Here is a 22,994-nt window from a genome sequence, read left to right as displayed (position 1 = left end):
CACATCAAGTCAGTATCCACAAATTACACATAACTATTCTTCTTACAACATCAAAAGGTAACATATATTGTACACATCAAGTCCATATCCACAAATTACATTCCATAAAAATGCTTGCATCCTCCAAAGCTTTCAAAAATCGAATACCTTTTATAATCAAATGTAATCTAGCATATATTCAGCCCACTCGAACCACACTTTATCAATTTCAATTGTAGAGTACTTGAGATTTGTAAACTGTAAAAACACATAAATAATATATTAGTAAAACCAAGTACTAATCACTTTGCAAAAACATTTTTCGAAAGCAAACTTTGAGAATGCAACAATAAAGCTTTATGTTAGTCTTAGAAAGCAAAATGGAATTCTCCCTACACTAGCAGGATACCTCAATAAATGTGAGCAACTACATAAATATATAGCCAGATAAAATACAACAACATTACCATACAAAAGCTATTCATCAATTCACAAGACTTCTTTACATAAAGAATTGTTGAATATCCAAATCTAAGAAGTGATTTGCCTCAAAATAGTTAACTAGTTCGAAATGATATTACAGGTATTACATTGAATTTGTTTATATTGTACTAGATGGCAACAAGGAAAACAACATAATGATCCTCTATTTATGTATCATTCTAGAAGCATCAAATTTCAATCTAGAAAGAAGAGGACTATAAGAATGCCTAGAAAAAAGTAAAAAGAAAACTGTTACGTTGAAGACCAATGAGATCAAAAGACCACATTCAATATCAGTGAAAAAAGAATTTTAAGAAGATCTTGGCCAAATTACTTACTCATTCTTTCCAGCTTCTCAATTTGCTCTCGAATAGCCTCAGGATCCTTTTTCAAGATGTCAACCTCACACACCTTCTTCCTTTCTTTCTTGTTCTATCATAGAAAATATGTTAAGGTTAGAAAAATAAACACAATCATAGGATTTAAAAGATGATTGTTTATCACAATCCACACTACTATAAAGTCAAATGAAACAAAATGACAAAGTCGAGAGAGGACTCAACCATAGAAAAATCACATATATAGATATGTACATATAAATCTACATGCATACTAAGTAGGAATAACCATGCACGACAAGATATTAAACTCATCTGATAAAGTTATAATATTAATGGAGAATTACCATCGAGAAGCAATGCTATTAAGAAATGGAGAATTAAAAGTATCATCAAGAAAATGGTTTCATTAATTTATAGCATCTCAAATGTAGAAATGCCAATGATACCTTTCTAAGAGGATGATCATTGGGTAGGAAGCTTCCTATCGTTTTCCCATACACTTCACATGTTGAGAAGTGAATGACGCGCTTGTTGTTTTCTGAGCAATACCTAACTTGCACATGCCATAATAAACTAAATCAATACCAAAGAAGAGTACAAAAAAGATCCAACTGGAAATGAACAAGCTCAGGGGTCTCAAAACTAACAACTGGGAGAGCATCAATGAAATTACTGAAGATGGTGTCTAGTGGGCGGGAGTGATAATCAGCAGGAGTGTAGATTGCCGCCAGATTAATCCGACATCTTGATGAGGCATTCGAGCCTGGAGTCGTGTTTGATATTGAGGCGGTGGAACTAGATTTGACCAACCCAAGGGCGGCACGCGGCTTCTTGCCCCTCCGCTGCGTCGAATAGGTGCTTGATCTTATCGCTGTAGACGTCCACTGCCAGCACCGTGTGCAGCCTAACATAATGGATAGTATTAATTTGAGATTTTGAGAGAAAGCATACATTTAGTATAAATCACAAAGGTATTTATATGGATCAATTTGAATGCTCGATGGTTTATAGAATGCAGGCAGTTTCTCCACCTCATAACTATATCAAGTATAAACATTTGCAGCTAAAAAAAAGCATAACAAAAGGATTGAAGGTAAACAAATGAGAAGTTTTTTCTTCCCATTTTTTGTTTGTCTCCGAAAGGAGTTATTACTTTTGAACTAATGATGTCGATCCACATGTCAAAATCTAAAATAAAATTTAAAGGATTTTTTCTTCCTAGCTGGATTAAAGATATGAATATCTCATGAAAAAAGAAATCGCAAGTAAGATGAACTATACTTAAGATTGGCATACAATACTGATATTCGATGAAAATCTATTTGTAAATTTCCCCTTTTATCCAATACTTTGACATGGTCCTTAGGAGATGAGATGCAAGAATTTCCAATCATAAGCTAATTTTTGAGTAAATCACTCTCCTACACACTACAAGAAGCTAAAAAAAAATATAGATAACACATAAGCTCAAATAAGATCACACAAGAGAAGATTTTTTTTTTTTACAGATTGTGAACTTATTAGAGTTGTAAGAACAATAGCAGACTGTTCACACCTCTTTTACAATGGGTCATGCTCCAAAAGTGAAACCGAGTTAGAGTAGAAAAACACTTGAACGTATATATATGTTTATCATTATCTTAATCGTATGTCACATTGCTTAATGACTTGGACCTCTATGAGGCAAATGATCTCTAGAGAATCTGGATCACATAGAATCTGTTCTAAGATATCTTTTAGTGTTTCTTGATGCATGTTCTAGTTGACGTTTTCTAGATTGTCACTAAAAATTAGAAAGACGCTACTACTTCAATGAGATGAATAATCCAAAGTGGAATAATTACTAAAAAATTTAGCTTATTTCTCCTGCCATATATAATATCTTGAGATCCTATCACTTCAAACAATGTCAAAATCACTTTATAGTTGGTTGGGGACACTCAACAAACACATTGTGGGCGGTTAAAGTGGACATCAAAGATCATCCGCCTGGATTAATTGAGAGAGACATAAAAATGAAGAGGCGTGAAAAGAGGAAGTATCATACAATTCAAGCAAATCAGATGCAACCAAAATATAATATGAAACGCGATACCATCAAGGAAAGAGATCCTTGAAAAAAACAGCACCTTTGGGATTAGGCATTCACCTGTCTGTCACAAGGTGAAATCTTTGAGGTAACTGGGATCCTTCCGGGCTCGCTCCTGGAACTTCTTGAACCACCGGTCAAGGATATCCATGGACACGACGAGCCGGCTTCCGTCAATCCCGTAGAAGGACTGCATGAAATTGAAGAGGTTCTCGCCAACCCTAAGAGTGAGTCGCTCGGCCTTCGTCTTCGCGCCGGCGTAAGCGACGGGTGGCAAGGAGGCGAGGTCCTTGACCGAGACGCCGATCTTGGCAGAGGTGAGCACGAGATGGAGGGGATTAGGGTTAGGGTCAAGAATGGGGGTTCTTCGGAAGGGTCAGGCCAGGGGAGGGAGAGGAGAGCGGATGGGTGGGCAGGGTGGATGGCGCCGCAAAAGAGGAAGGGATGACCAGGGGGCTGGAAGTGGATGGCGAGGGCCTTGCCGGGTGGGAAGGAGGAAGCCGCAGCCGGGAGGAGAAACACACAGAGTTCTCTAACGTCGCGGTAGGCATCGCCAACGAGGGAATTCATGTCAAGGATCTAGTGGAGCTGGTCGATCTGCGCGAACGCCAATGCGTCCATGGGGAAGCTCCGCTGTACTCAAGGTTCTTCTCCATTTTCTTTGATGACTATTTAAAGTCTTCTTCATCGGATCGGTGGAACTTAGTATCACCTTTCCCCCTAGTCATCTTCATCTTGCCTCCCTCCACCGCTACTACTTTGAAACCCTAGAAAACAAGACTAACTCGTCACCTCTCCTTTCTCGAAATGTGAAGAAGGGTTCCTCTTCTTACCCAAAGGGAGGAGGTGGAGGAGTTGCGTCGTGAGTCAATCTTGATCGGGAGAGGAAGAGGCGTTGATCTAAGAAGGGGAAGAGGGAGATGAAGCTGAGAGAGATGGTTGGACGACTTGCGGCGAGGAGGAAAGTGGTGGTGGCGTCGTGACGGTATACGGTGCACGACGCGATATAGGTTTAGTTTTGGAGGGAAGAGTGAAGTGTTGCAAATTTTGGCTAAGTATTGGCGGGAAAATTAAATTATTTTATTTTATCATAGACACTGGATTTTAAAAACCGCTGTTAAAATTAGTGTCTATTAACGAAAAAAAGGCGCTCATAGACATCGGCTTAAAAAACCGGTTTCTTATAGATACCGGTTTTTGGAAAAATCAGTGTAAAATACTCAAAGACATCGGTTTTTGCTTAAAACCGTTGTTGTTCCACCGATGTCTATGAGGGTTTTTCTTGTAGTGTACTTAAAAGTATTTGGATGTAAGGTTCATATTTTAAACACTAAAGACTACTTAGGAAAATTTACAGCCAAATCAAACCAAGGAATCTTTTTAGGATACTCTACAACTAGTAGGGCCTATAGAGTTTATAACCAAAATACACTAAAAGTTGAAGAAACAACTAATGTAATATTTGATGAAGAAAATAATCTACCAAATATAGATAAAGACACAGACATTAACCCAAGAATTATAGAAGACGATGAAATTCAACTTAATACTAGTAAACCAGAGGAACTAAATCCTAACACAAATATAAGACCAACGAGAATAGGTAGTTCTCACCCACCTGACCAGATTTTGGGTGACCCAACTCTAGGAGTTAGAACTAGATCCTCTTACAGAAACCTAAGTCAGATTGCCCTTATTTCTAAGATTGAGCCTAAGACGATAGAAGAAGCCCTACCTGACCCAGACTGGATCATTGCTATGCAGGAAGAGCTAGCACAATTCGATAGAAACCAAGTCCGGGAACTTGTACCTAAACCCATAGATAAGTCCATAATGGACACCAAATGGGTATTTAGGAACAAATTGGATGATCAGGGTGAAATAGTTAGAAATAAGGCCAGACTAGTAGCCAAAGGATTCGGTCAGGTTGAAGGTTTAGATTATGACGAAACTTATGCACCAGTAGCTAAACTTGAATCCATTAGGATGTTGTTGGCTTATGCAGCATATAAAGGATTTAGATTATACCAAATGAATGTCAAGTCAGCCTTTTTGAATGGATTTATTAAAGAGGAGGTATATGTAGGTCAACCCCCAGGTTTTGAGGACTTAGATCATCCAAACCATGTATTTAGATTAAAAAAGGCCTTATATGCACTAAAACAAGCACCTAGGGCATGGTATGAACGGTTATCTAATTACCTAATATCCAAGGGCTTTAACCAAGGTCAAATAGACCAGACTCTATTTTATTTGCAGTAGGTATGTGCGCAAGATACCAATTCTATGCAAAAGAGTCACACCTAACATATGTTAAAAGAATACTTAGGTACATTAAGGGCACCCTAAATGTAGGACTTTGGTACCCTAGAACTTGCACCCTTGACCTTTTTTGGCTATTCTGATTCAGACTATGCCGGGTGTAAATTAGATAGAAAGAGCACAAGTGGGAGCTGCCAAATTCTAGGTCAATGCCTAGTAAGTTGGTCAAGCAGAAAGCAACACTGTGTTGCTCTATCCACTATCGAAGCTGAATACATAGCACTAGGAGAATGTGCTTCCCAACTTTTGTGGATGATGCATACACTAAAAGATTATCAGCTAGAATATAAAAATACAAAAATTTTAATTGATAATATAAGTTCAATTAACTTAACCAAAAATCTAATTCACCACTCCAGGACCAAACACATAGAGGTAAAACACCATTTTGTAAGAGATCATGTGGCTAAGGGTGAAATTGTACTCAACTATGTTGAATCCAAGTCAAACCTAGCTGACATTTTCACTAAACCCTTGCCTGAACTTGAGTTCAGTGCACTTTGAAGGCAAATAGGAATGTGTTGGGTAGAATAGTTTTTAATTTTCAAATTAGTTTTCTATAGTTTTAAAAATCATCTTATGTTTTAAAAATTCTAGGAAAATATTATTTTTAAAATTCCAATTTTACTAGATTTTCAAAATATGAAATTAGCTTAGGCTATACCCTAGAAATCTTGCTCCCCTAGAATTCAGCCAGAGCATCTCACAAACACCTAGGCTTACCTTGCTTGTGTTTGAAAAACATAGAACGACGTGAGATGCATAGGGTACAGCCTGGACTCAAGAATGCTTATATCTGTGCATCAATATGAGTCTGGGCGTTAAACATCTAGTTAACAGTAATCAAGTCAAATCTAACTGGAACTATTGACTTGACTTGACTAACCAAGTAAAAGCTATTGCCCTCTAGGTAATCAGCTAGTAGCTAAATGGTTAGACATATGGCCGCGAACCTACATGCTTGATTTTTAATCTTTTGAGTTCAGTCAGGCATGAACATTAAGGCTCTGATACCTTACTTAAAGAGAAATTAGCTAATTTACAATCAATCTAACTTAACTCATGCTTGGACATTAAGGATTGAAGTTCCTCCCTTGCCCTCAAAAGCTTTAAATTAATTATTTGTCTAAAAAAAAAATTCTTTCAAATTTAGCTAAGTTTTCAAAACTCTAAACTTTCAAAAGTCATTTTTGTTGTACTTTTTAGACTAAGCTTTCAAAATTCTGATCATTTTAAAAGCTAAGTATTCTGAAAATTTAACTAAGTATTTTTCAAAGTCAATTTTTTTTAGCCTTTTTTGAAAGAAAAAATTGATCCTTAGACCTTGGTTTCACTTAGCTAAAGAATATTATACAAAACCAAGTATTACCAAAATACTTTGTCCCTTATTAAAAGCCTAATGTTCCAAAATCTTGACTAAATTGCTTAAACTAAAATTGCTTTTGCTATGCTATAAAATAAAATTTTTCTCTAACAAAATTAATTGATAAAGTTTTAGAAAACTAACTTCGAACTCAAACTATTTCACTTAGCGAGTTGATCGCTTTTAGTTTCCTTACTTAGCCATTTTTTCTTTTGTCCTAAAATTTTTGAGAAAAGTTAAGATTTTTTCAAACGTGTTCATTCTTTTTGATAAATGGCAAAGGGGGAGAGTAGAGAAATTCAGAATTCTTAAATAATGATGTTATTAAGGGGGAGCCTGACAAAGTTTAAGTTTTAGCTTAACCATGCGTGCACTTAAAATTTATTAAGCTTGCTTACTTAAACTTTATGCATCTATTTTACTTAGCTTTGAATTTCAGTTGCCATAATCAAAAAGGGGGAGATTGTTGGTGCGGGAAGCATCCAATGATCGACCGTTGTTTTGATAATGACAAAGGAATTCAAAGTTAAGTTGTTTTGTGATCTAATGCACTTGATTGAGTGTTTCAGGAAAGTCCAAGCTGCTGTTAGGTAGGTGGAAAATCCTAGGGGGTGGTAACCCTATGCGGAAAGTCTTGGTGGGTCGAGAGCTTTAGACAAAAGTCCTAGGGGGTAACCCTAGGTGGAAAGTCCTGGTGTCGCGAAACAGGTGAAAGACTGGACCAGCCGAGAAGCGGAAGTCCAGCAGAAAGTCCGGAAGCCTCGAACGCTGAGCAAAAGTCTAGTCGATCTGGAGGATCGCACTGGCATCAGGTAACTCTCCTGAGTGGAGTAGGTGAGGACGCGTTCCCCGTAGAGGGAACAGTAGGCGTCGGGTTGACCTAGGATTTTCGGTAGGAAATTCGAAGTCAGACCCGGACAGTCTGATGACTGTCAAATATATCTATCATATTATTTATGTGCTAACTTTGTTTTGCAGGGTTTGTGTTTGGGACTAACACAATTTGCAGGAATAAAGGAGCAACTTAGACTTCGGATGAACAGTGGCCGAGGCGCCTCCATGGGGCTTGGAGGCGCCTCGGGTGCTAGCCGAAGCCAGCTGTCCAGAGACGCTGGAGGCACCTCGGAGGTCATTGGAGGCGCCTTGGACCAGGCGTTGGAGGCGCATTGGAGCAGCTTGGAGGCGCCTTCAGTGGGATAAGGTGCGACCAGATCAGAGCTGATCCACGCGTGCGACTCGGCAGCCTGGAGGTGCCTCGGACAGGCTTGGAGGTGCCTCCAGCACTATTTAAAAGGGGACTTCGACCAGCAGCTTGAAACAATGAATTCTAAGCAATCCTTACGCTGCAAGCTACCTACGAGACGATCCCGAAGTGCTGCAACAACATCCCGATGACCCGAAGCTTCAATTTCCATTTTGCTATTGTCGGTATAAAGTTCATTTATAATTAATTTGTACTTAGCTTGTAATAGATTTTACGAATTATAGTTGTTGCCCACCGTAAACGCTCAACGAGCGTGGGCCTTGGAGTAGGAGTCACCTTAGGCTCCGAACCAAGTAAATCTTGGTGTGCTTTTGTGTGCGTTTTTTATTTTATTCCGCTACTTTATAACTCGATAGTTTTACGAATTCGAAAAGAGGGAAAGCCACGAGCGCTATTCACCCCCCTCTAGCGCTTTCGATCCAACATTAACCACCAAACCCCACATACAAATCATAACATTTGACAACACACCATTTTGTTAATGTTCTCTTAAAAATGCATGTAAATAGCCCAGTAAGCAACCACAACCTAATAGTCAAACTTATGCCATAGCTTTTTTTGACCAACAAGATCCGAAAAACTAGCCTCACTTGGTTGGTTAAGCCCTATAACTGATGACACCTGGATCCCACCTAATCTCATACTCCCATAATAGTTACTTCAAATAATAAACACCCATAAACCTGATTTAGACTCCCTTATTTATAGATTAGAACAACTAGAAATTATTAGAGACAATCCTAATAAATATTGGGACCGAGACAAAATCTACTACAAACTATCAATAATTAATCCAGATCTTACAATTAAGGCTCAAGACTTAAAATATACAAATTGGAAACTGAAGAATGTAAAATGCACATTAATCAACTCTTAACTTTAGGAGTCATTCAAAGGTCCACATCTAGGCACTGAAGTCCAGCTTTCATAGTTAATAAAAGATCAGAACAAAAACGTTGCCAATCTAGAATGGTATTTAACTACAAAAGACTTAATGATAATTGTCAAAAAGATGGTTATAAAATCCCTGACAAAGACCGACTCTTAAATAAAATCCAAAACTCAAAATGGTACTCTAAATTTGACATGAAATCAGGATTTTGGTAAGTCAAAATGCATCTTGAGTCCATTGAATGGACAATTTTTTCCTGCCTTAAGGGACATTTTGAGTGGCTTGTTATACCTTTTGACCTTAAGGTAGCCCCTCAAATATTCCAAAGGAAAATGGATGACATTTTTTGCTATGTTTCTTTCTTCACTTGTGTGTATATAGATGATATTCTAGTTTTCTCTAAGACTAAACAAGAATAATATGATCATTTTCATATTATTTTTAACCTATTTGAGGAACATGGTCTGATTATTTCTCGAAAGAAAATGACAATAACAACTACTCATATTGATTTCCTAAGAGCATAGATAAACCAGGGACATATAGCTCTTCAACCTTATATCTCTGCTAAAATCCTTACTTTTCCAGATAAAATAGAAGATACTAAAACTCTAAGAACTTTTTTAGGACTCCTAAATTATGCAAAACCTTATTTAAAAGATATAGGAAAAATTAGCGGCTCCTTATATAATAAGACCTCCTTAACCGGACAAAAACATTTTAATCAACAAGATATAGCACTTGTATAACAAATTAAACAGTTAGTAAAAATAATTCCCATGTTAACAATCTCACTTGATTTCGTCTACTTAGTTATTGAAATAAATGGATGTGAAACAGGATAGGGAGACATTTTATTTAGAAAAACTTCCAAATATGACCCTAAACCTATAGAAACCTTATGCAGGTATGCCTCTAGGAAATTTCAAGAAAAAAGACATTTAACTTCACTAGATTTTGAAATATTAGCGGTTATTTATTATCTAGAAGCCTTCCGACTATTCATTTGCAATAACCAAGAAATTACTATTAGAATAGACTGTGAAGCTATAGTCAAGTATAGTCAACAAACTAAAGGATTAAGAAAAGAATTAAGGACTAAGAGATGATTAAAATTCAAAAATACCATTATTAGTAAAGGTTTACGCATTCATTAGGAACATATAAAGGGAATTAACAATTCTTTAGTTGATACTTTATCTCGTTTACTCCACTAATTTTTTTTTCAGGTAATGAATAAACCAAGGAAGGTACGAACATCATGTTGGTGCAGCGGGACTGGCAAGAGGGGGAGGTGAATTGCCTGCATAATAAAAATACCCTCCTCGTTTCTTTCAACTCAAAAAATACAAAAATAATAAAGAAATAAACTAACAGAAATAAAGAGGAGATAGAGAATTTAACTTGGTTACAACCCAGGGGGTTGTTAATCCAAGGCAATGAAAAAGCTCAGAAAGATCTCCTTCTCTAAAGGCGGAGAAGCCTTTTACACACTAAAAACTCTTACAAGTTGCTAGGAAGTTGTTACAGAGTTGATTGATTAATTTCCTAGCTCTAGGGGCCTTTATATAACTCTTGGAAATCTTATCCCGAGTGTTGAAGGCGCCTCCAAGAGGGTTGAGGGTGTCTCCAAATAGTTTGACCGGATACAACTCTATCTGGTTGCAAACGGTCACAAAAACTGGGTCTGAGGCACCTCCAATGCCCTTGAAGGCACCTCGGACTGGTCTGAGGCACCTTCAAGGTGATGGAGGCGCCTTCAATGTTGAGGGCGCCCTCAATGATATTGGAGGCGCCTTCAACCTGCATGGTATAAATACTATCTTCAACCTACATGGTATAAATAGCTTCCAGCTTCTCTTTTTCCTCTTCTTCCGAAGCTCCGATCGCTTGGATGATTTTGGCCAACCGAAATAGGGCTCACTCGAACCCAATTTCTGACCTTCTCCTCGAGCAAGCTTTTGACCTGACTTCTCGTCCCTCGAACGCCCACACATTCTTCTCATCCATCGGTGTACTCTTCCGCAGCCCTTTCATCCTTCAGACACACCAAGCCCGTCGGCTCCCTTCCCGTGCCGTCCTTCTCGCTAGCTGCGTCATCCGCTCGACTTCCTGTGCTCCTAAGTTTCTGCACACTTAGACACAGGGATCAAATAACAAGCAGAACCTAACCTAACTTGGTTGATCACATCAAAACACCCATGGGGTCCAACAATCTCCCTCTTTTTGATATGCATCAACCCAAGTTCAAGTTAGGGAAACAAAATAGACAAACAGTAATTTATAGAAATTACTAAACTAACAGTTCAAGCATAAGGATTGCAATACAATTTGCAACACAAGATTTTAAGTAAAAACCATTAGAAATTCCCCCTAAACTTGTACCTATCTTTCTCCCCCTTTGATCACAACAAAAAGAATGGGGTAATAATTATCAAGTAGAAGTTTTCTAAAGAAAAGTTCAAGTTTAAAAAAAAACCATTTTCAAAAATAATTTCTAAGTAGAAGAAAAAAAGTTTTAACTTAGTCAATTTTTTAAACAATTTTGATAACTTCTTTTGAAAATTTTCTAAGTGAAACTTTAGGTAAGATAATTTTTCTGAAACAAAATTTAAACAAAAAATTATTTTGAAAAAATTTTTCTAAGGAAAAAATTTTATGCATGAACCGTTTTTCTAAGTATAAAAATATTTTTGAAAAAATTGTTTAAAAAATATTTGAAAAACTTTTTAAAGCATTATTTAATTCTAATTTTTAATGCTTTACCAGAAAGTTAATTAAACATTTTATTTCAATATTTTGACTTCTAGGTTGTGGCAAACCTTCTTGGTTATTGGAGTAACAACCACTTTCTTAGACAAAGTCTCATAAAGAAATTTTAACGTTTAATTTTCTCGCTGTAAGCTCTAACTTAAAAAAAATTAAACTAGCAAAGATTTTGAAACCCAATATAGGTTCCTTCCTACTGGATTTTTTAAGAACTTAGGGGGTACATAACTTTTGGGAACTTTTCTAAGTTGACCCTGGTGTTTTCTAATATACCAATTCAATTTTCTATAAATTTTAATTTTTGATTTTGGAAATTTATTTAGGCATGCATGATCATTTTTCAATTTTTCATTTTCAATTTCTAATTTTTCATATTCTAATTTCAAATTATCATACATTTCTAGAGGGCATGCTTTTGCTAAGTTTAATTTTATTTCAGCATTTTCTTTTTCTAATTTTGCTAGATCTTTCGTAAGCACTTTAATAAATTGAAAGGACTGAGTAGGGGTTAGAGCACGTACCTTACTTACCTCACTTGGTGATGCTCCCCCTTCATCGTAACATTCTTCTTCTGATGATCCTCCCCCTTCATCTATGCTCATATCCAAGCTGGTTTCTTCAAAAAGATGGTTGGCCATCAGTGCTAATCCCGAGAAGACTTCAACTTCAGATTCCAAGGATTAAGATTCATCCCATGTAGCCTTCAGACTCTTGCGTTTGGAGGACGTTAGTCTTCGAGACTTCTCCTTGTCCCTTTTCTTTAATTTAGGACAGTCATCCTTGATGCACCCTTCTTCGTTACAGTTGTAGCATCAGACCGTCCTTTTGTTGGTTGATACTTCTTCGACTGCGATCTAAATTTATTAGTTTTAACAAATTTATTCAACTTCCTTACCAATAATGCCGCTTCAGTTTCGTTGATTGACGCTTCAGAGTCGGGATTATCCATCTCAGCTTGTAGGGCAACATTGAGACTTGACTTCTCTTTAGGTTCTGCAATTCTTGATTCATGAAGTTCAAATGTTGAGAATAAACTTTCTAACATACTTACCTCAAAGTCCTTAGAGATGTAGTAAGCATCTACTAAGGAAGCCCACTCTGGAGTTCTTGGGAAGGCGTTGAGCGCATACCGAATAGAATCTCGGTTCGTTACCGGTTCTCCAAGATTGGTCAGTTGAGTTATCAACTACTTAATTCTCGCCTGGAGTTGCGCTACCTTCTCGCCGTTGTTCATCTAGAAATTCGTCAACTAAGTCCGGAGGATGTCGCGCCTTCCTAACTTTGCTTCTGAGGTGCCTTTGTGGAGCTCCAGGAATTTTTCCCAGAGGTCTTTAGCAGAGTCGTAGCTTCCGATCCGACTTACCTCCTGGGGTGGCAAGACGTTGAGCAGGTGGAACTCCACCTTTCCATTGGCCATGAAATCGGCTTGCTCCTTCTTCGTCCAGTTGTATTCTTCCTTGTCTTTGGGGGCTATAAAATCATATTTCATAATAAGAAGAATATCAAACTCAGTCTTAAAAAATACCTCCATTCTTCGCTTCCATGTAGTGAAGTCTCCGTCAAATTTCGGAGGATGAATGCTTATTCTGACCATTGTCTTGATCTTCGTGCTTCAGTCGGCGGTTAGTCCTTCTGAGGCTGTCGGGCTCTGATACCATTTATTGGTGCAGTGGGGCCGGCAAGAGGGGGTGAATTGCCTACACAATAAAAATATCCTCCTCGTTTCTTTCAACTCAAAAAATGCAATAATAATAAAGAAATAAACTAACAGAAATAAAGAGGAGACAGAGAATTTAACTTGGTTACAACCCAGGGGGTTGTTAATCTAAGGCGATGAAAAAACTCAGAAAGATCTCCTTCTCTGAAGGCGAAAAAGCCTTTTACACACTAAAAACTCTTACAAGTTGCTAGGAAGTTGTTACAGAGTTGATTGATTAATTTCCTAGCTCCAGGGGCCTTTATATAGCTCCTGGAAATCTTATCCCGAGTGTTGAAGGAGCTTCCAAGAGGGTTGAGGGTGCCTCCAAGCAGTTTGACCGGATAAAGCTCTATCCGGTTGCAAACCATCACGAAGACTGGCTCTGAGGGGCCTCCAATGCCCTTGAACGCGCCTCAGACTGGTCTGATGTAACGACCCGCCTCCTACTGACTAGGTTGCGAGGCCGATCATTACGTAATGCTGTGCTAAATTACTATTGCGGAAAATCTGGATTTATTAAAATTTTACTAAACTATTATCTTTGAAATCTGATCTTAATATTCTCGGTGTACCTAGGAGTTGTACACATGCTAGGGGAGGTGTTTACAACTGATAATAAACTTCGGATCGATCCACAGACCGATCTACTGATACTGGCACGGTAGGAAACTCCGGATCGTTCAACCAACCGATCCATAAACTACTGTGCAATCACATGCGGCTGCGGATCGTCCGTGCCGGCCGGTCCGGTGGTCTGATCGGTCAATGAGACCGATCAATGGCTTCATTGATCCCGTCGGTGAACGACCGATTTTGTTTTCGCGACCCATCTCACGATCGATCCACGGATCGATCGAGAACAACAACAACGTTCAGTACCAGTCACGATCGGTCTCGACCGATCGTCGAGACTCGATCGTCTGGCGACCGATCGGTTCGTTCGTATTCAGCCCCGATATCAAGACCGATGCGTGCCAAGGTCATTACACAATGCTATAAAAGCTAAGAGAAACATTCTACTAGGTAATGGCTAACATACTAAACATGATTAAGGCATAGAATACTAATTCATGGCATGTAAACATATGGAAACCCAAAACTAACAAGGTTTTAAACTGTTCTCTTGCTAACTAACGAAACATAAGATAACACTTGCTATAAGTACTAATGCATCTTGAACACGTTCTAATGCATAATAAAATAAAACTAGATCCCTAGGATCTTTATTCCAGTTCCTTCCACACACATCTTGATGCATTGACCTCCACCCTCCTTTGCTAGTCCATTTTCCTTTTACCTATATCTACAGTATAAGGAAAATAGTATCCGTAAGCTAAAAGCTTAGTAAGAAACCATCTACCTCACTAAAACATGCATACGATGCAAATATGATTTTAAATCATGCTGTTTGAAAGGATATGCTAAGTATCTTGAATAAACTAAACATGGCATGGCATATAAGCATACAATCATGGCATATCTAAAGTGAACATGATATCAATCACATGGTATCAATGAAGAACTAAGCTGATACTAAAAACTGAGCTAAGCTAATACTGAGCTACTGCTAGGACTGTACTGAATTCACGAACTAATTTGTGAAAGGTTGAAAACCATATACATATAGTAAGTAAAAATACTAAACATGCTGCTGATGGGCCCTGACAACTGTACTTGCTGTGCGCGCATCCCTAACTAGACCCGGGATTGCAAGTTTCGAATCTAGTAGGGTTTACTAGGTTAGCTAAACCTAGGGACGACTATGGGAGCCCAACCCAATGGATATCTAATCCAGTACAGTGCCACTGAAAAGTAAAATACTGAAATAGCTAATACTATTTTGCTGAATCTAGGTTATCTGAACCTAGAACTAGGTTGTCTGAACCTAGAGGCGACTGTGGGAGCCCACCCATTTGGACATCTAGTCTCATAAAAGCTGAAATAAAAACTGATCATGCTAATTAACATGTTCTATGGCATTTAACTAAAAGCCCACTGTATCATAAGGCTGTGCTAGGCATTTTGTCGAGCATTTGGCGCTCTCTAACTCTCCTCTCGATCAGGGAGACCACCTCTAGGCACCCAACAGCGTCTAAACCCCTATCTACAGAGGATACACGTGCTCGGCCCATCTAGAGATGCTCACTAATCCCTAAATCTGTGAGAAGAGTTAAATTACACACTATATGCTGACAAAATTAAATAAAACTAATCTAATGAATAAAAGAAAACACGCGAGAGCTACTTATACTGCAGGTGAGGGGTTTCTTACCTTGTGTGCTAGATTTCTTACAAATCTAATCGCTAGAAATTCCAGTGGAGACGACTTCTCGACGATTCGCTCGCGTCCACGTGCTCTACTCGCGGAGGGGAACGTCCTTGTGCTGAAATCGTCGCTGGAAAGTGACCTTGGGACCCTAGGGATGGAACCCTAGTTCTTCCCTTGTTGTGGCGCCGAGAGAAGGAGAGGGAAGAGGGTTGGCGTCGGCGTGAGGGTTTTGGAGAGGAGTTGCCGAACCAAGTTCTAAAAATAAACCAAACCCCAACTTAACTATCCTATTTATACTAAGTAATTAATTCGGCCAAACCAATTATAAATATAATTGATTCCCTTTCCTTTCAGCACGACCCTGCTAGGTTCACCGGTTACTAAGGTTAACTAAAGGTTTAGCGGACCCGAGAGGTCCCGGGTTCGATTCCTGCTTAAGCCATTTTACTTTTCTAATAATTTTTGCTACTTCCGCTACTCGGAAAATTCCATAAAAATATCTAATAATTCCAGAAAAATCATAGAATATTCCTACTATAGTCTTGAGAATTTTTGGGTGTTACAATCCCCCATACCTTATAAAAAGTTCGTCCTCGAACTTAGAATAATTCTGGGTACTTCTGTCTCATGCTGGCTTCTGTCTCCCAAGTTGCCTCTTCTGCTGTGTGACTGTGCCAAATGACTTTGACTAATGGTACTTCCTTGTTCCGCAATTTCTTAACTGCTCGGTCTATTATCCGAATAGGCCGACTATCATAGCTGAGGTCTTCGCGGATTCGACTGCGGCTCAATCACCTGGGTGGCATCTGGGTATGCTTCTTGACATAGAGACATGAAATACGTTGTGGACAGCTGACATTTCTGGGTAGCTCTAGCTCATATGCTACCTTGCCCACTCTTCTGTGATAAGGTATGGTCCCACATATCCGGGACTAAGCTTGCCCTTCTTCCCAAACGCATCACTCCCTTCATGGGAGCTACTCGAGAACACTATCCCGTGGAAAACTCTAAGGTTCTGTGCGTGTATCAACATAGCTTTTCCAGCGGCCGTGAGTCTCTCTATCCTCTGGCGGATCTGCTGTGTAGCTGCCGTGGTATCTGCTACTAGATCTGTCAAGTTCTAGTTCTTCTGTTCACCACCTCATACAGATTGGAGATCTACACCTGCCCATGAGAGTCTCGTGGTGCCATGCCGATAGTGGCACGATAGTTGTTGTATGCAAATCGCTAAGCTCGGATATTTGCACCAACTTCCTTGAAGTCTAGGGCACTGCCTCGGAGCATATCTTGATGTACCTGATTTACTCGCTGTCGACCATCCGTCATGGGATGGAATCTTGTCTTGAACTTTAACTTATTGTGTATCGTACACTCCCGTAAGTGTGATGTGAATCTCTGTCTCTGAAATGATGGTTCGTGGGACTCCATGTAGTCGGCGATCTTACGGAGATACAACTGAGCTAGCGTCTCCATGGAGTAGGATATCTTGATAGCTAAGAAGTGGGCTGATTTAGTCAACCTGTCGACTATTACCCAGACGGCGTCAAAACCATTCGTGGTTCCGGGCGGTCCCACTATGAAATCCATAGAGATATCCTCCCACTTCCATTCTGGGAATCAGATCCGAAGAACTCCTCAGTCGGTGGATGTTACGCCTTGACCCTCGGCGGTGCAGATGCTAACATATCTGCGATGTCTCGCTTCATCCGGGCCACCAAAATGGTTCTTGGTCTTGGTACATTTTGGTGGAACTCGGATGCATCGCATAAAGTCTTGTGAGCCTCATCTAAAATCTGTCTCCGTAGCTCCTGATCTGGAACACAGAGTCTGTCACCAAAATACAACACCCGCTATCGGACACTCGAATTCTCTACTTTCGATTCTGCTAGCCCTTGCTTGATTTTCTGAATTTCGGGGTCCTGCTCCTGAGTGATGAACATCACTAAGCAAGGTAGACTCTAAGGTCATCGTAGAGAGCTGTCCAACGATGAGTTCAAGACCGAAATCTAGATCTCCTTCGTAGGGGCGGTGACATGGCTATAAGAGATAATAAGGTAGCATGGATTTCTCGCTAAGTGCGTCGGCCACCTTATTGGCTTTCCCCGGATGGTAGAGGATATCTATTTCGTAGTCTTTGACCAGCTCAATCCATCTGCGCTGTCGCATGTTCAGATCATTCGAGTGAAGAAGTACTTCAGACTTTGATGATTTGTATACACTCTGGCACCGAGCTCCATATAAGTAATGTCTCTAAATTTTGAGAGCGAACACTCTACTGCAAGCTCAAGGTCATGAGTAGGGTAATTCTTCTCATAATCCTTGAGTTGTGCAGGCATAGGCGATCACCTTGCCGTTTTGTATCGTATTGCTCCTAGTCCCAACTTAGAGGCATCACTATAGATGTCAAAGCTCTTGTCAGCCAAAATGGGAGCACTGGTCAATCTCCTTTTAGCTCGGGTGATTTCTCACAGTCCTCCACCTGAAATTTTCTCTTCTTTACGGTAAGATCATGGGAGGCTATCTGGAGAAGTCCTCTGAATTTTAATGTTAGCCTGCTAATCCCGTAAAGCTTCGATCTCCTTTGGCGTTCTTGGGTCTTTTCCAGTTGCTCACGCTTCTATCTTACCGGGATCTACCATAATACCATCCTTTGAGATGATGTGACCGGAAGGACACTGATCTAGCCAAAATTCACATTTTGTGAACTTGGCGTATAGCTGGTTCTGCTGAAGAGTACTGTCTTCAGGTGCTCTGCGTGTTCTTCCTGAGTTCTGGAATAGATAAGAATGTCATCGATGAACACGATAACGAACTTATCTAAATATTCCCTGAATATCCTGTTCATGAGGTCCATGAAAGTAGCTGGAGCATTTGTCACGCCAAAGGGCATGACTACGAACTCATAATGTCCGTATCTGGTCCTGAATGTTGTCTTGGGTATATCCCCTTCTTTAACCTTCACCTGATGATAACCTAACCTGAGATCTATTTTAGAGAACACTGCTGCTCCCTTTAGTTGATCAAACAGGTCATCTATTCTGGGAAGGGGATACCTGTTCTTGATCGTAACCTGGTTCAGTGCTCTGTAATCTATGCACAGGCGCATGCTCCCGTCCTTCTTCTTCACGAACAATACAGGCGCTCCCCATGGTGCGTGACTCGGGCGTATGAAACCCTTGTCAAGCAGCTCTTGTAGTTGCTCCTGAAGTTCCTTCAGTTCTGCTGGAGCCATGCGATAAGGCGCTTTGGAGATAGGATTTGTACCGGGAATGAGCTCTATCTCAAAGTCAATCTCCCTGTCTGGTGCTAAGCCTGGTAACTCTTCAGGGAAGACTGCTGGGTAGTCACATACGACTCGAACCTGTGCTAGCTGTTGGTTCTTGTCCTGGTTGGCGTTGACTACGTGTGCTAGGAATCCTGTACACCCTGAATCCATTAATCTCTGTGCCTTCATAGCTGAGAGAAACCTCTTGGCCTTTCTCTTCGGTTCTTCGACGAACTCGAACTGTGCTTCTGCTTCAGGTTGGAATACGACTTTCTGTTTACGACACTCTATAGAAGCGCCGTATCTAATCAGAAAGTTCATTCCAAAGATAACGTCATAGTCGGTCATCTCGAGCACTATCAGATCACAAAAGGACCGGCACTGCTCTGAGCCAGTGCGTGGATGCCATGATCTCTCGAAGGTAGTGCCATCAAAACTGACCACTGAGTACCTCGAGGGTATTTCTAATTTTCGGAGAACATCCTGGCTATATATGAATGGGTTGCCCCGTCAAATAGAACAGAGCATTATATTGTAAAATGTTAATCGACTGTGACAAACCTCGAGGCATTGGCTCGTCCTCTCCGGTGAGTGAGTAGATCCTCGCATTCGCCATAGTTGGAGGGGCTTCTAATCTGCCCTTGGCTGATAAGTGGACCTTCTAGAGCGACTGCTGATCGATATAAGCGTGGTTGGCCATCTGTGAATCTCTGTGGTGACGAGGAAGACCGGTCTTGTTCGGGGCTTGACCATGTGCCCTTCTTGTCCACATTCAGCATCCTCGTGTGCCCTTACGACAAACCCCAGGGTGGAATTTTCCACAAGTAGCACACTTTAGATAACTGCGGGTCGCTTGCTAGATGGTCCTCCTTTTGGGTCACTCCCGATTTGCGCTTCTGTTGGAGTTCCCTTTCCATTAGAGCTGTGGCCTTGCTGTTTTTGAGTGTGAGGGTTTCCTTGGCCTTTGGACTCGAGGAGACTTGCTTCTGCTGCTTTATGCTGTTAATGCTCGGTGGTCAAGGCACCGCTCACTAACTCCTCTGTGGTTTGTGGCCTATGTATGCCACCAACCATGTTCATATCTCGGCCTCGGCATCTTGAGCATCAAGGATTCGTTCCTTCTCTCGACTAGCTCAGGCATGAAGCAGCCAACTGTTGAATTTCTTCGGCTTCCTCAAGGCGAAAGGTTGCGAAACTCGGTGAACTCGTCGTAGTGGCGGTTTGTAACCCGCATGTGAAGAACTCCTCAAAGAATTCTTTCTCGAAGTCCCATGTCATCTAATTTCTTGGGTGCTTCGCTCGATTCTCTCCACCACATCGTGCATCTCCGTCGGATGAAGGGCGCACTTTACCTTCTCATGTTACGGCGGTCAGGCTCCATCGTACTCTCGTGTTTTGAACCATGCCGAGCATCCCATGGTTCACTGGTGCCCTGAAGTTCTCGGGCTTGACTCTGCCACCTGGATCAAATAGGCTTCTCTCTTTGCCTCTACTGCTGTTGGGGCTACTGGTCATAAGCTGGTGGAACCTCTAAGACCACCGAGTCGCTGGTTTGGTTCGGGGGTGGGGTATACGGATTAGCCCCGAGGGTGACTATCTCTGTTCGTCTGACTTAATTGCTAACTGCTAGCTAACGAGCCACTAACGTCAGAGGGGGAGGCACAAGCTGACTGCCTTTTCTGGGCTCAGTAGCTGGTGTCCTTCTAGCTGGGCGTCCTCGTGCCATTTCTAAAGACATGGAGGACATGACATGCATAACTAATACAATTATAATTGTATAACTATTGCTATCATGTTATATACTATCACATACTAACATGCATCAGATATCTATAAACATGAGCTATAACAAGAAAGCAAGATACATAAATAAAGTAGAGGTAGTCTTACTTGGAAGCTGCAGGTTCAATGCTGATGTGTGTGTAGGAAGTATGGAACACTGCTCTGATACCACTCTGTAACGACCCGCCTCCTACTGACTAGGCTGCGAGGCCGATCGTTACGTAATGCTGTGCTAAATTACTATTGCGGAAAATCTGGATTTATTAAAATTTTGCTAAACTATTATCTTTGAAATCTGATCTTAATATTCTAGGTGTACCTAGGAGTTGTACACATGCTAGGGGAGGTGTTTACAACTGATAATAAACTTCGGATCGATCCACAGACCGATCTACTGATACTGGCACGGTAGGAAACTCCGGATCGTTCAACCGACCGATCCATAAACTACGCTGCAATCCTGTACGCTGCTGGATCGGTCCAGAGTCACCTGATCGGTCGTATGAGACCGATCATTGGCTCATTTTCTGTCTCCGTCACGGTCACGACGAGCCAGCGACCCGGCTCACGATCGATCCACGGATCGATCGGGAAACAATGAAGTCAGACGACGGGTCACGATCGGTCTACCGACCGATCGAGAGACTCGATTGGTCTACGACCGATCGGAGACTCGATCGGTCTGGCATCGGATGGTTTCGTATCAGGCCCCTGATATCAACACTGATGCGTGCCAAGGTCATTACACAACGCTATAAAAGCTAAGAGAAACATTCTACTAGGTAATGACTAACATACTAAACATGATTAAGGCATAGAATACTAATTCATGGCATGTAAACATATGGAAACCCAAAACTAACAAGGTTTTGAACTGTTCTCTTGCTAACTAACAGAAACATAAGATAACGCTTGCTATAAGTACTAATGCATACTGAACACGTTTTAATGCATAATAAAATAAAATTAGATCCCTAGGATCTTTATTCCAGTTCCTTCCACACACATCTTGATCTGCATTGACCTCCAGCCTCCACTGCTAGTCCATTTTCCTTTTACCTGTACCTGCAGTATAAGGAAAATAGTATCTGTAAGCTAAAAGGCTTAGTAAGAAACCATCTACCTCACTAAAACATGCATACGATGCAAATATGATTTTAAATCATGCTGTTTGAAAGGATATGCTAAGTATACTGAATAAACTAAACATGGCATGGCATATAAGCATACAATCATGGCATATCTAAAGCTGAACATGATATCAATCACATGGTATCAATGAAGAACTAAGCTGATACTAAAAACTGAGCTAAGCTAATACTAAGCTACTGCTAGGACTGTACTGAATTCACGAACTAATTTGTGAAAGGTTGAAAACCATATATATATAGTAAGTAAAAATACTAAACATGCTGCGGATGGGCCCTGACAACTGTACTTGTTGTGCGCGCATCCCTAACTAGACTCGGGATTGCAAGTTCCGAATCTAGTAGGGTTTACTAGGTTAGCTAAACCTAGGGACGACTATGGGAGCCCAACCCAATGGATATCTAATCCAGTACAGTGCCACTGAAAAGTAAAATACTGAAATAGCTAATACTATTTTGCTGAATCTAGGTTATCTGAACTTAGAACTAGGTTGTTTGAACCTAGAGGCGACTGTGGGAGCCCACCCATTTGGACATCTAGTCTCATAAAAGCTGAAATAAAAACTGATCATGCTAATTAACATGTTCTATGGCATTTAACTAAAAGCCCACTGTATCATAAGGCTGTGCTAGGCATTTTGTCGAGCATTTGGCGCTCTCTAACTCTCCTCTCGATCAGGGAGACCACCTCTAGGCACCCAGCAGCGTCTAAACCCCTATCTACAGAGGATACACATGCTCAGCCCATCTAGAGATGCTCACTAATCCCTAAATCTGTGAGAAGAGTTAAAATACACACTATATGCTGACAAAATTCAATAAAACTAATCTAATGCATAAAAGAAAACACGCGAGAGCTACTTATACTGCAGGTGAGGGGTTTCTTACCTTGTGTGCTAGATTTCTTACAAATCTAATCGCTAGAAATTCCAGTGGAGATGACTTCTCGACGATTCGCTCGCGTCCACGTGCTCTACACGCGGAGGGGAACGTCCTTGTGCTAAAATCGTTGCCGGAAAATGACCTTGGGACCCTAGGGATGGAACCCTAGTTCTTCCCTTGTTGTGGCGCCGAGAGAAGGAGAGGGAAGAGGGTTGGCGTCGGCGTGAGGGTTTTGGAGAGGAGTTGCCGAACCAAGTTCTAAAAATAAACCAAACCCCAACTTAACTTTCCTATTTATACTAAGTAATTAATTCGGCCAAACCAATTATAAATATAATTGATTCCCTTTCCTTTCAGCACGGCCCTGCTGGGTTCACCGGTTACTAAGGTTAACTAAAGGTTTAGCGGACCCGAGAGGTCCCGGGTTCGATTCCCGCTTAAGCCATT

At 40.6% G+C, this 22,994-nt stretch overlaps 1 protein-coding gene and 1 pseudogene across 1 annotated transcript; both read right to left on the bottom strand.

The window, feature by feature from the left end:
- Positions 1-208: 208 nt before the first annotated feature.
- Positions 209-1,497, bottom strand: LOC122029139 (UDP-D-apiose/UDP-D-xylose synthase 2-like). The gene is made up of 4 exons (XM_042588087.1): positions 1,451-1,497; positions 1,250-1,352; positions 801-894; positions 209-237 (listed from the first exon to the last, which is right to left on the bottom strand). Exons 1-4 carry the CDS (start codon positions 1,462-1,464, stop codon positions 209-211), a joined length of 240 nt encoding a protein of 79 aa, XP_042444021.1. The 5' UTR covers positions 1,465-1,497.
- A 1,462-nt stretch (positions 1,498-2,959) lies between these two features.
- Positions 2,960-22,994, bottom strand: part of LOC122029138 — a 127,485-nt pseudogene continuing 107,450 nt past the window's right edge.

The sequence above is a fragment of the Zingiber officinale genome, chromosome 10B (genome assembly GCF_018446385.1).
Source record: "Zingiber officinale cultivar Zhangliang chromosome 10B, Zo_v1.1, whole genome shotgun sequence".
Classification (NCBI taxonomy): Eukaryota; Viridiplantae; Streptophyta; class Magnoliopsida; order Zingiberales; family Zingiberaceae; genus Zingiber; species Zingiber officinale.
The sequence above is the reverse complement of the archived record's forward strand: the minus strand, read 5'-3'. Positions and strand labels throughout refer to the sequence as shown.